A 13,751-nucleotide genomic window follows, 5' to 3' on the forward strand; every position below is an offset into this window, starting at 1 on the left:
TTTTAAAGGCAGAAGCTTTTGTGAAGAGAAATTGTTATTTTTTATTGTCYCTTTCTTGTGATGCCTGAGGTGAGTGACCTAGCGTATTTTCAAGTACAAGACAACTTTGTCAGTAAACTACTGGAAGTTATTTTAAAATAAAGTATCCRTCAGATAATCTGCACTTACCAGATATATTATTAGGGGTGCCAACCTGTTGTGTTTGCTATTTGAAAAAGTACATTATTGCATATTTTATATGCAGAAACTTTGCATAATGATTTTCTGAAAACCTTTACAAATAGAGATATTTTAGAGTTGGGTAAAAAGTCCTCCTAGAAGAGAGAAATCTGGAAGATACCTTCAGGACATCGTTTTGAAAACTATATGCCTATGAATTAATTTCACAAGCGCACATAAAAAATTCATCTTGGGGAACTGGGACATGTAAGCAGAAGTATCTGTTTCATCTGAATTCTGTTAATTTGTATTCAGTGTATCCTATTTCAGAAACCCAATTCCCTAAGGAATTTTGCAGTGTAGGCACAAGACAGAAAAAAACGTAGTCAGTGAATGCAGTTTTGGAACGGCAGAGAAAGATGACAGTTTAAAGGAGCAACATTAACTYGAAATTCTTATTTCTGTTTGAAATTGTAACTATTTATAGTCTTGAGAAACACAAGCGTTATGGTGGCCACCGGCCATGAAGATCTGAATTCCATCTCATATCATTCCTCTTGCTGTTTCAAAGCTGCATCGGGCCTCGGAGCACATGAGCTGCTGAATTTTCTTTAAAGACAAGGGAGAGGGGATCATCCTTTCTGGGTGAGGAAATGCAAGTCACTGATGCAAAGTGTCACCTACAGTGATACTGTATGGAAATTAATTTGCCATGTAGTGTGCTATATCTTAGTATGTCACATTGATAAATTGGGTTACAAATGGGGGTGAATTATTACCTTTGGTCCCCAGGTAAAGTGTGTGGCCTTACAGAGTGCAACTACCTTAGTATCCTTATGATTTGACTGATCAGGAGCTCTGTGGATGGAAGTTGAGGACAAATGCCTCTCCCAAGGACCGCAGCACCCCACAAAATTCTGATCTACTGTGGCCAGCTTCTGCTTTTTCCCTTTGGCTTAGGGCTGACATTAAAATATGTGTGCCACTGCAGTTTATACAGCTTATGTTGCTTGTTTTATAGCATGGCATTTCTTTGTTAAAAGGAAAAAAATGAAGCATGTAGTCTTTTCATTAGAAATGTGTTTGAATAAGTGTCTGCAATGTGGATGTAATGATGTATATGATGATGTGGAGTTTTTCATGGCTCTGAATGTGAGCTTTGACAATATGAACTTTGTACCATATTTACAAGGATTTATTAAAACTGAAACTGCACAACAACATTCTACTTAATGAAAGCTTTGCATTTACAAGAAATATGGAAATAGAGTATCAGGCTGGATGCCAACTATCACTTCATCAAAATATAAAACTACCAGTGCAGTTAAATCTGCGAAATTCCTGAACAGAAGTCTTTTTATGGGTATCCCAGAAGAATGCTTTATTATACAGGAGCTTTTTTCCACGAGTTTGACCTCAATGAATATTCAGTGCTCTCTGTGGTGATCTTGGAAGTCATGTTTTCTTTCTCCCTTCACATCACAGAATCATAAAATAGTTGGGGTTGGACGGCACACTGGAGATTGTCAAGTACAACTCCCCTGCCTGAGGCAAGGTCAGCTGGAGCAGGTGGCCCAGGACTGGTTTTGAATATCTCCGAAGACGGGAGATTCCACAGCCTCTCTGAGCAGCTTATTCCAATGTTTGATTGCCCTCATGGTAAACGTCCGGATATATGTATATTTTTCTTTTCCCTTCCTGTTAATGGAGTTTCTCTACTTCAGTTTTTGCAAACACTTGCCTGGCTTTGTCTTATTTATACCCTCCCGTGAGGTATTTATTCAAATTGAGAAGATTCCCTGAACTTCCTGAGGCTAAGCAGTTGCAGCTCTGTAAGCTTCTTCTTTTGTGATAGATGCCGTAGTCCCCTCATCATCTTTGTGGCCCTTGGCTGGACTTGCTCTAGTGTGTCCATGTTTCACTTGCACTGGGGACCCTGGAGCTGGACACAGTGCTGCACATGTGGTCCCACCAGTGCAGAGCAAGGGGAAGGATTACCTTCCATGAGCAGCTGGCARTGTTCTCCCTTAACTAGTCCTGGAGGCTGTTGGCTGCCCTGGGAAGGTCACACTGCTGGCTCACATTCAACTTGTTGTCCATGGAGACCTCCAGCTGGTCATCCCTCAGCATGTACTGGTCCATAAGGCTTTTCCTCCCAGGTTGCAGGACGGTGAATTTCCCTTTGTGGAAAATCATGAGAGTCTTGCTGGCCCATTTCTGCTGCCAGCTGAGGTCCTTGTGAATAGCAGTGAAGCCATCTGGTGTATCAACAACTGTCCTGTATCATTTGTRGACTTACTGAGGGTGCACTCGATCCCAGGGCATTAAGGAAGAAAGATGTTAGATATTTTTTTGGATTGGTTTTTTTATTTTTTAGGGGGACTCCTGTCTTTACCCCTGGCTGGCTAATGACTGGCTGCCAGCTCGACTTTGTGGTGATGATCTCAACCCTTTCACCCAGGCAGTCCACCTATCTAATCTRTTCCTCAGTTTGTCAGTGAGGAAGTTAATGGAGGGAAGTGTTTGAAGCCTTACTAAAGGCAAGGACAAACAACATCCACTCCTTTCTCTTGTCCCCCAAGTCAGTCATCCCGTTCTGGATTGCTATTCAGTTGTTTAAGCATGACTTCCTCTTTATAAATCCACGTGGATTGCTCTCGGTCATGYTCTTGTCTTTCACATATTTGTTTGTGGTTTATACAATCAGTTGCTCAATCACCTTCCCAGAGACAGAGGTGAGGCTGCCTGGCTTATAGTTCCCCAGATCCTACTTATTCTGCTTCCTAAAGGTAGGAGTGACCCTGGTTATCCTCCTGTTCTCAGGAACCTCCCGCAGTCTTCACTACACCAAAAGTTGTCAAGAGTCAACTTGTAAATAAGCTGCAGTTAAGAAGGGAACTTTGGAGCTCATCTAGTCCAATGTTCCCTCCTTCTTCCCTCACTGCTGTAGAAGCTTCAATATATCTAGTGGGGTGAGTGGGTCTACRTGAAGTGAAGTTACATAATAGTTCTGTATACAGTTTTCACTAGAATGTGGCAATCCTTACACCCAAAGCTGTTCCGTGTAATTCTAAAACCCTGCTGAAGATTTATTCTAGGAAAGAAGGGCCAAATACATCACTTTTTCGTCCTTTTAAATGAGATATCACATAGTTAGAACTGTGAGGTTGGATATAGAATGAATGAAAGTTGGATTTACTGGAAAATAGCCTTCATTGCCAGTGCAGCTGCTGGCATAATAAGGAGATTTCTTAAATTAAATAACGATATTAAATCTGCTAGCCTGGCTTGTTCATTTCCTGTATTAACATTTCTTGGAGCTTTATTTATCTTAACATTTCTTGGAGCATAACTTACCCTCTTGTTTTGGGGTTCAGGTAGAGATGGGTGTCATAAAGCTGTGTGTAAACAGAGGTCTTAGATTAGATAAAGTCATTGAGTCTGTTCATTCTAAAAGTGCTCCCTTTAAAAAGCGCTGAAACTTGATTCATGTGGTAAGCAAGGAAAAATAAGTAGGATTTGCACAAGGTCTCCTGAATCTTGATTTTGGTTTTGATCTACAGATGCTGTCTGCTGGAATATTGGATATATCTGAAGATCAGGCCTGTATGAGCAAGCTGCTTTAATGCACATACAAGCAGAAATTACTTATTAAAAAAGCGATTTCCCTTTCTGAAACGATAATGATGCAAAATGTAAATGATTATACTTAATTAAAATGTAATTTATTATCTTAAATTTGGCTGAACTCAACTTGAAACCAAATGTGCAGTTGGTGCTTTTAAAAAACTCATGACAAAAGCTGCTAAAATATTCAGTGCTAAAAATATCTCTAACTACTTAGATGCTTCAGGAGCAATGGCTTCTGAATAGGATAGCTACAGCTTAAAAGTATTGTAATGCACTACAGCCTTCTCCCCCATTATGCTGTTTATAGCATACTTGAATGGAAATGTATTTTAGTCTCCTCAAAGCCTCCTTTCTTTGCAACTTGTCTCKGCATCTTTCAGCAGATATAAGTATTAGAGAAACACTGTGCTTTTGCTTCTGCACTGACTGCCACAGGACTGTGGGAGAAGTTGAGGCAAATTACAAAAACTTCCTTGTCCTACTCGTAAGCAGCCCTTACTCTTAGCAGCATTTTTGGCAGTGTCAGAAATGCCATTAACTAGTAGYGAGAGATCCAATCAGCTATGTTAATTTTTTCAACAAGTTGTATTATAATCAAGATAAACATTGGAGTTGAAGAAAATACATTTTGCAGCAAGATTTCTGAATGCAAATCTCTTTCTGCACATTCACATTTCAGATCTAACTGCAAATGTGTATGATTAAAATTGTGAATTGGCCACTGCTTAGATGTAAAGATGGAATCCATCTAGTTCCTCCTAAAGTCTTTTAAACTCTGGGGTACATATACCTCTCTGGTCTTTGCAGACAGATAAATGACTAGTCCTTTATGAGATTGTTTTGTGACTCCRGGTATACTGTAATGCAAGATGGTGTCTGAATGTGTACTGTCCTCAAGTTYGAGGCTTAATAGCTTTAGTATTGTTTTTGATGATCACCAGCTCTAAATTTTGAGAGAGAAAACTTACATGACAGAAGTCTTTAATCTGAGAAAAGTGTGGTTTTTTTTAATATATAGCTCTAAAGTGTTTTTTTTTTTTCTTTTCTGTCTTGTATTCAGATACACCCCACTTCAGGCCCAACCTYGAAACCTGAACAACTGCTGACAAGGTCCGATTTACACTGTCAACAACCTATCATTTTATCAGCAACGATGAGCTCCACAACACAGCCAGGTCAGTGGGTTCGTGTCTTGCTGCTTCACCTCGCTCCTGCCGAACCCTGCCCTGTGTTGCAGCGAGCAGAATTCTTTGTGCTGATGATAGAACGGATTTGGCAAGTAACCCATATGCCAGCTGTACCTAATAAGATTTGACARTCTTATGAAACAGAGTAAATGCCATGCATGGAAAAAAAAGGCTATTGTTTGGGTTCTTTATTTCACTTGAATTATAAAGCCTGTAAAAGTCTGCAATGCTTTTTTGATATTTGCTTAGAGTTTATTAAAAAATGGAACAATCATGATTCAAAATGAATAAGCAAGTTAAAACATTTTAGTTCTTAGTATTTTTATCTCATCATAAAGTGATTATCTGCCTTTACATAGCTGCATTGCTCAGAGAGTGAGAGCAGGTGGCATTCTGTTGTTTTGCTTTCTACTCTAATGTCGTATTTGCCAGTATTGGCCATTCTCTGCTGAACTTCCATCTTTATCTGTGCGTGATTCCCCCTGCTCTGTGTGCCTGCTTTACCTGGTGCCTGCAGAATGAGCTGCTGCTGTCTCACCTCACAGAAGGTAAACTTATTAGGAGCTGTGACCAACGTTCAAACTTCTGAAGAAAAAAGAATGCTGCATATGGAGCACGCCTTGACTTCGCTCCTTTTGAGGAGCGAGAGTCCCCAATTCAGATCTCTGCAACGTTCCATATGGTTCACACTTCATTCACCCACACTTCAAGAGTCTATTTCTGGTACTGTTGGTAGAATAAAAGTGTACAGGTGGCTTATTTTCTGCCTGCTTTGGCTTTGTGCAAACAACTAGTATAACAGCATCAGGGAAAACACTGTAATAATTAGTAAGTGGCATGCATTTGCTCGACTCCCTGTCTCATAGAAATGTAATCCAGTTAAGGCTTTTGGAGAATTGTTGACTGTCGCATTGAAAACTGGGAGGTATTGCTCTTCTGTTAATGGAGCAAAACATAGCTGAGTTTCCCTTCACACTAGGTTTCCCTTCCTTCCTCCTCCCTCCAAGTGGAATTTGGTGTGTGTGGTGAATTATCAATACAAAATATGATGGGACATTCAGTAGAAAAGTGTGTCTGTGTTTTMTATGTATCCCAGTGGTGGCTAATATAAAATAAACTTACACATTCCTAAGTGTACAATTCGAATAGCAAAATGCTGCAGTTAATTTGGTGTCTTTCTAGCGTTTCCTTGCTTGCTGTAGATGTAGTCTGCTAAAACTCATAGTCAAAAATGAAATTGGATCTCACAGAAAAAAAAAAATCCAATATATTCTCATCTCTATCAGAAAACAGATTGCAAATATGCGTTCCTGTCTGCTGTCTTTTCAAATGCAATAAGGAGAGACATTCAGCATAATCAGAGAGACCTGGATCAAAAATGTTATTTAAGCTATGGATGTTTCAGGAAGAGGAGTTCTCTGTGTAAATACCTCTAAATCTAGTTCTTCAGGTCCATTCTTACTAGACTTTCAGTATCTGTAGTATCTAAGCATCCGTAATTGAGTCCCATCAACAATGCTGAGAATGCTTCAGTGCGCACTGTAGTGAGTCTTCTCTAGTTTTAATTAGTTCAGTGTGAAAACAGATGATGTATTTTTGACATACAAGTGGATCTGCAGAAAATTCAATTACTGTTGAGTTTCAGTAAAACAAGACTGATCTCACAATAAGCACTGTAGGATAGTTAAAAGGCTTTCTCTAAACTTTATAACTTTGCAGATTTCTTAATGAATCTTCTTAATGGAACAGTGCTGTTCCATTGCCTGTATTTATAGCATTCCACTGGAAAGTAAAAATAGATAAATATTTTGGAATAGTTAGAAAGCTAGTGATCATGATGGTAATTCAAATTTTTGCAATGTTCTCTCTCCTACTGAGGGGAAGTTATGAATTGGGAAGTAGCTGAAACACTTAGCAATAGTGTGAGGAAAATAGTGGGTTGTCTATTTTGAGGGAAAAATTATTGCATAATTAGTTAGCTCTGTCAAGAACTTCAATTTAAAAATGCTGTCAGTAATCTTGAACAGCATGTAATTGGAAGGAATTTGCACTGTTTTTAATTGGAGTGAATTTGCATTGCTTTTAGTTTTTAATATAAATGGAGACTTCAGTTTCTCTGTTCTTTCACAGACATATGGGAACATGTATGTATTGTATTCATCCATTCTGTCATTCTTCTAAATAGGGTTTTTGACCCTTTCCAAGAGATATGAGCTACACAGGAACTATCTTTTACAATTTTCAGGGTTTTWTATATATATTTACAATTTAATATGATGCATATACTTTTGAGTGTGCTAATTCCTGAGCCTGGTCCCTCATTCAGAAGGGAGGCCGGCTSGCTGCCTGCCACGTGTGACATTTCCCTGTTGCATTGTCATATGAACAGTGCAAGCTACATGGAGCCAGGAATTTACCTAAGATACTTAGCACCTTCCTTTGTAATTGCAGAAGGTTTAGCACCTTTTGGAAATTACATTAGAAAATGGAAATCAGCAGGGTGAATGAAATTTTGATTCTGTAAAGAGTGATTAAGACTGATTTCCAAATATCTTTACCTAGTGGTAACTTCCATGTACAAAAGAATATTGAAGGAACATTAAAGTTGAAAATATATTGATATATGATACTAAGATATACTTCTTTAGCTTCTAAAAACTGCAGTAGTGGATGAAATATCTGTAGTATCCAAGTAGAAAAATGATTTGGATTGATACTAGATCCTATGATACTAGATACTAGCAGCTAGATCCTATGAAGGTGAGCCTTCAGAAGGCAGTCGTTTAATTAAGGTACACAGCTGAAATGGCAAAAACCTGTTGGAAATCTGGTGGATAGTGGTAAAGGCTTTCACGTTCTTGAGTCTCTCCTCCTGAAAATCTGGTGCCTCCTTAGTGTCTAAGCTGCTCTGCTCACTTACAGCTAACAATTAAGATGATATTTAAAATAACAAAGGAAATTGTAAACGTTATGACTTCATTGTGAGAGTACTCTTATTTTTTTCTTCTTGTGCATACTGGGATGTTACCTCATTTGAATATTAATTTCTGTGCCTTATAGGTGAGACCACTGAAAGTTTGCATAATGTAATGTAAACTTCAATTTTCAGGTCAGAGCTGTCGACCACAACAGAAAAGCCATCCTTTTCTATTGTACTTTTTTTAACCTTTTATCTTTAACCCATGTATAGTTTGTTCATGTACATTCATACATGCTATTTACACAGAAAAGAGACAAACTAGTAAAGTAGCACTACAATGTAAGTGAATTTTACCAGCCAGCCTCATCTGTGGATGGCTCATGTGATTAACAAAAATCTAAAATGCTGTAGGAAATTTTAAGTGCTATGAGCAGTGCTAATTTTTTWAAATATTTTTACAGTGATGTGCAAGTGCTTGATGCATTAATATTACTAGAAGCTCTATACAGTGGTGCTACCAGTGGAATAAATACTTATTTCTTTAGAAGACATTTCTTTTCCTTTATGCCAGCCTAAATTGTCCCACAAGACCACCGAAGGACCGGATGGGAAGAGACAGGAATTGTGCATGCTTTATTTGAAGGTACCTGAGGAGCCTCTTTGGCTAGGGTCTGCTCACAGCACCGATGCACATAAGTATTTCCTTACATTGTATGATGCAATGAAGAGGCCTCCTGTGTAGCAACAACTGCCTGTGACAACAGTGTTACCTACTGATGTGATCTCAAGTCTTTGAACCTTAAGGGACCAGATTCTGGCTATCTGTAGAGCTATAAAGTAAATGCTGAGTCCCAGCAGGGGAAGGTGCTGATGTTTGGTTGTTTGCCTTGCTTATTATAAGTTGTAAGATCATTAATGAAATGTTTACATCGTGCTGCCGATGCATGTACATGGATCTCGACAGGTTTGTGGACAGAAAAGCATTAGACAAAAAGAGAGAAAATATAATATGCTCTTAAAGGGGATAGTTAACCTGTTGTTTTGAGAAAGGCTTTTGCTATTTGTTCTATAATATTAAATAAAAAAACACTGGTAGATGAATGTTCACATATATATTTTGGAGTTGGTTGGGGTTTTTTGACTGTGTAATTCTTTAAAATAGATCTTCCATTAATAGGTTTGTGGTATTGCTTCTATTGTGTGAACTGCCAGTTCAGTTCCTAAGTACTCCATCTGGAGTACATATAATAACAGGCTGTTATTTTTTCTGGACAGGAGGTCATTCCGTTTGCGGCACACATTGATTTATTATAGTATTTCTTTTCCCTTTTTTTTTTTTTTTTTTTTTAAGAGAAAGAGCACCCATGTAGAAGGATGAGCAGAATTCTGTAAAAATAGAGATCACTAAGGAGAGGTAGATGATCTGTTTTCATCTTTTCCCCCTAAGAAGGGGAATCAGACCACAAAGATCTTTTCTTCATTTCTCATTTTCCCCCTCCTGCCAATCAGTTCTTTCAGATTAGATATCATGTGCGTTATTTTTTGTCTGGAAATTATAACAGGTAACATTGGAAGAGTTAAACAATAGAAAACAAAGAATCATAATACTCCACCTCCCCCCAAGTTGTTCAAGGAATCATCTAATGTCATTTCTTTTAAGAAAGAAGTAATATTAATAGCAAAAAAAGGGAAAATATAGGAAACTCTTGGTAGAGTTTTCTCTACCAGTTTTCTAGCTACTACAAGCTTTTATTAAAAGTCAGTGTCTGGTATCACCGTTCCCCAGTGTTAAACCCCATATCCAATTTATCTGTAAATTCACAAAACATTTTTTTTCTCTTAGTGGTGCTAATATGAGAAATAATGCTGCAGAGGGTTGGTCACTGATTAGGGTGAATGATCTTTTCAACTTCCTTGGCATCATGATGATTTTCTAGAAGTGTTTCAATATGTGCATGCTGCTAAATAGAATGTATTCAAAAGATGCATTGTTTGCATATTTGCATCTTGGTGAAACCAGGTCTTCAATGTCTGCCATTACTGAGTTTAAATCCCAATCTATATTACTGATGTTTTTGCATCAATAAAAAAGAAACAGCCCATTCAGTTTTATTTCTCCAAAGGAAAAAAAAAAGAAAAAWTATTATATTTTAAAATATTTATGCCATTAGAAATATTAGTAACTTGAGTTAATTTTACTTTATTGTGTCTCAGCCATAGTTATTAACATGGAATTTCCCAGGTACTTGATATCTCTATGAGAGCAACCCTCAGAATATTTAACAAGAAATAATCACAAAAAGCAATCCAGCCTGAGAATGAAGATAGTCAGATTGTCCAGAAGAAGTAACACTATAATTTTACAACTGCTACCAATTTCAGATGTTTTTCTAAGAGGAATTTTAAAGAGGCTTTGAAACGAACAATTTCTTTTATGAGTGAATCCCATAATTCTCTGCCTGGACTTTAATGCAGTTTGGTTTTGGGAGATTTTTGGGGAGGGAAGGGGAAAAAAAAGTTTCACATTGTGTTTTGACAAGGGTTTTGCAGTAGCTTTTATTGATGTAGAAATCTTAGACTTAGAAACCCTTTGCTGGACTTCTTTGAATTTCCTCTTTTGTTGTTTAAAATCCCTGTTCACACTTCTTTCCTCTTCTTCAGTATCAGTGCTGATTCTTCAAGCTTTTGGTGCTTTGTAAGCACTGCTTGTTGCTGTAGTCAGTGAGAACGTGATTTTTCTTTTCTTAGTGAAGTGTGCGGGAACAGAGAGGAGCCTTTCGCTGAATTCTGCTGGTTCCTACTTCTGCATCACTCTTCTGTCATCTCAATTCTGAATTTCTTTAATAAGCCCTTGTTTGTTCCTCTTGAGGAATAGCTTGCTGTACCTCCCTGCAAAGCTGACTCTCCATTTTTTTTTTTGTTCTGCTTTGTTGTACTTTTTCTTGACTCTCTTTCCTCCTATTCCCAATTACTAAATATAGAAAACGCTCCAAATCTGTATTTCCCCTACTGGTTTAGTGTAAAAGTGCAGAGAAAGGTTATTTTACAGTCCAGTAACCATCTGTGAACGAGCAGTAGATGCCACAAACAGATGAAGAATATTTTGATGAATGATCTATGTTTTTTACATATTGTCAGACATCTTGTAAAAAGGTTTAATAGGATTTTTAGCCCAACATAGTTGATGAAAGTGCAGAAGACTAGAATGATTTATACTGAAAAATTTATAGCTGTTAACTTCCATTGCAACCTTTGAAACTGATTGCTGCTGCTTCAGTGCTTTCCTGGGCTCTGACAGAAGACAGAGTCAAAGGCATCTGTTTCTTAAGATGACTTTTGCTTTTATCATTTCATTTAAGTTTATTTAAGTAAAGGCAGAGTTGAATAAATTTATTAATTAAATTCATTCAATGAATCTGCACCCACTTGCTGAGCACAGTGAAGTTGCAGTGATTTACACCAGATTTGAATCTGGCCACTTGACTTTCAGGGTTAATAGATACAAATTGCTGTGTCACAGCATACAAATAGATACAAATAGATACAAAAACTGTGTCACAGTACATGTGTGACAGACTACTGCAGCTTTTTAATATATAGAAAATATAAAATAATAATCCATAAGCTCTGGCCCATTGAAATACATAAAAGAAATATTTTCACCCCATTCCTCACCCATTTTTTTCCCTTTCAATGCAAAGCACAGTCTGGGTGTGTGCAACTCAGATGCTTTCACCTTTTGAATCTCCTTACAGAGATCCAAAACAGCCTCTGTATGATACAAAACCCAACTTATCACTTCATGAAGTGTAAAAGAAGTTACTATTTATAGATTTTCATTCTATCTGTGTATATTTTACTCCTAAAGGTTTAAGGCTCAAGTCTTTTCCCATATGTTTCCAGGTAAAATCCCAGTAGCACATAAACATGAATGCAGAATTTAGATACAGAATGTGCTCTCCCACAGGGAATTGAATATATAAACAACTAAATAATTAATAAAATACCCTGTCTGCATTAGGCAAGAAAGCATCTTTTTCACTAGCTAGTTGCTAAAGTTCATAAATACATTGACCTACTTCATTTGTTTTTGTCTTAGAAAGAATTTGCACCATTTAAGATTAAAATTTCTAATCAAAACATAAGTCTTACAATGCTGCTCTCATGCATTTACAGTTCTGTGTGTTCATAGCTGCCTACCACTTTGCATTTACTCTTCAATTTCTAAATAAATAAATAGCAACAACAGAATAAATCATCTAGACAGTGCACTGTGGAATTAGTTAATGCTTTCTGCACATTCAGATTAACTCAGGAGAGGAAGACTTAGGAGTGATTTTTCATATATCTATTTAACTGTGGCATATTAAAATGGTATATACATATGAGTGCTAATATGTGCATACACGATAAAATACTATCTCTTCAAGCAGATATTATGTTTGAAAATTACAGTTGTATTGTTTTTTCCTTTTCACGAACCATTTATTAATTTCGACCTGAAGATGTTTTGTCTGGAAGTTCATTTTTTCAAGAAAACTGTCTTTAGTTTGTGTAGGCAATGCACAGGTCTTACTTTTTGAATCTCTTTGCTTTGCTTTTAACAGTTCGTAATCTCTCTGGGATGAACCTTGAAGGGTTTTTACTTCAATCTGGTTTATGAAGCTCATTCTAATTTCATGAGATTCTTCAAAATGCCTTTTTTAAATGTAAACTTTTTCTCACTTAAAGTGTGTACTTTATTCTTAGTGTTCACTTAGGCACTAGAAATAGCAATCAAGTTTACTGTCATTTGACATGATCCAGTGCTTCACTCTTCTTTTAGAGGTTCAGAATCATTGCTCTGAGTAGTTCATAACACTAGTATGGTGTAGTTGCACCTTCACAAGAATATACTGAACAAATTCAGCAAATTTTACTTAAATCATGGTGGTAATATAAGCTGAATWCATTAACCAGCCAATCAGTCATGTCTAATGTCTTTATGATCACTTGTTTAAATGGTGATAGGCTCCCAAGCTAGAATACTTCAGTGTATGCTAAAAAAGCCCAAGAGTTTACTCATAGCACAACTTCTCTAAATAGACCCTGTTTCCATGAGAGATCTGGGCTTCTGATGCTGAAGTTACCTGCAAGCTGTACCCTGTGTCCTAATTCTTGTGGCATGCCAATGCCTGTGGCTTCGGTGGATGTAAACCAAGGCTGTGCAAATTTATTRTAGGTAAAAGATTGTGCTCTGTACACATATAGACAGACTGCTTGAGTGAAAGAATCATCCTAAATGCGTATCACTGAAATTAAAGATATCATTCTTACCTTTTTGACCTCATAAATTCATACCTTTTTGAATAGAATTGGTCTTGTGATGATGCTAAAAGTGTAAAAAGTTCTTAAACTTTTGGAMGTTTAAAACATGGAAGACATGATAAATATTTCTCTTTTAGAGATGGAGTTAAATAAAAGTTATGTTTTTCTATCTCATCAACAAGAAAATAGATTGTAGCTTCACTAATATTCAAATACCAACCATCATCTGTTAATGCTAAGCATATGGAAAGAGATAATTCTCGTGCAAGACTGTTACAATAGCTGGCTAAGCAATGTTCTAAAATATAGTTCTGAAAACTATAAAAATAAAGCATATGCCATATGAATGCGTTAAGTGGGGAAATATACATATTGAATGACCTTAGGAAAGGAAAATTAGAATATTACATTCTGCAGAGAATGAAAGTACAGTATTGCAGCTCATGTCAGTCAACATGGTTCTGAGAAAAAAGTTTTCAAACAAATGGTTAATGTTTTCGATGACAGAAAGCCAGTTTGATAAAGATAATTGTTAAAAAATATATTTA

At 36.9% G+C, this 13,751-nt stretch overlaps 1 protein-coding gene across 2 annotated transcripts in view; it reads left to right on the forward strand.

Moving 5' to 3' along the window:
• Positions 1-1,804: 1,804 nt before the first annotated feature.
• HDAC9 (histone deacetylase 9) overlaps positions 1,805-13,751 on the forward strand; it is a 324,682-nt gene continuing 312,735 nt past the window's right edge. For both annotated transcript variants that reach the window (XM_026044923.1, XM_026044890.1), the window contains exons 1-2: positions 1,805-1,818; positions 4,850-4,964. In XM_026044923.1, the coding sequence (XP_025900708.1) occupies positions 1,816-1,818; positions 4,850-4,964 (118 nt within the window). In that variant the 5' untranslated portion in view covers positions 1,805-1,815. The remainder of the gene's footprint in view (positions 1,819-4,849; positions 4,965-13,751) is intronic.

The sequence above is a fragment of the Nothoprocta perdicaria genome, unplaced genomic scaffold (assembly GCF_003342845.1).
Source record: "Nothoprocta perdicaria isolate Ctin4 unplaced genomic scaffold, notPer1 scaffold_106, whole genome shotgun sequence".
NCBI lineage: Eukaryota > Metazoa > Chordata > Aves > Tinamiformes > Tinamidae > Nothoprocta > Nothoprocta perdicaria.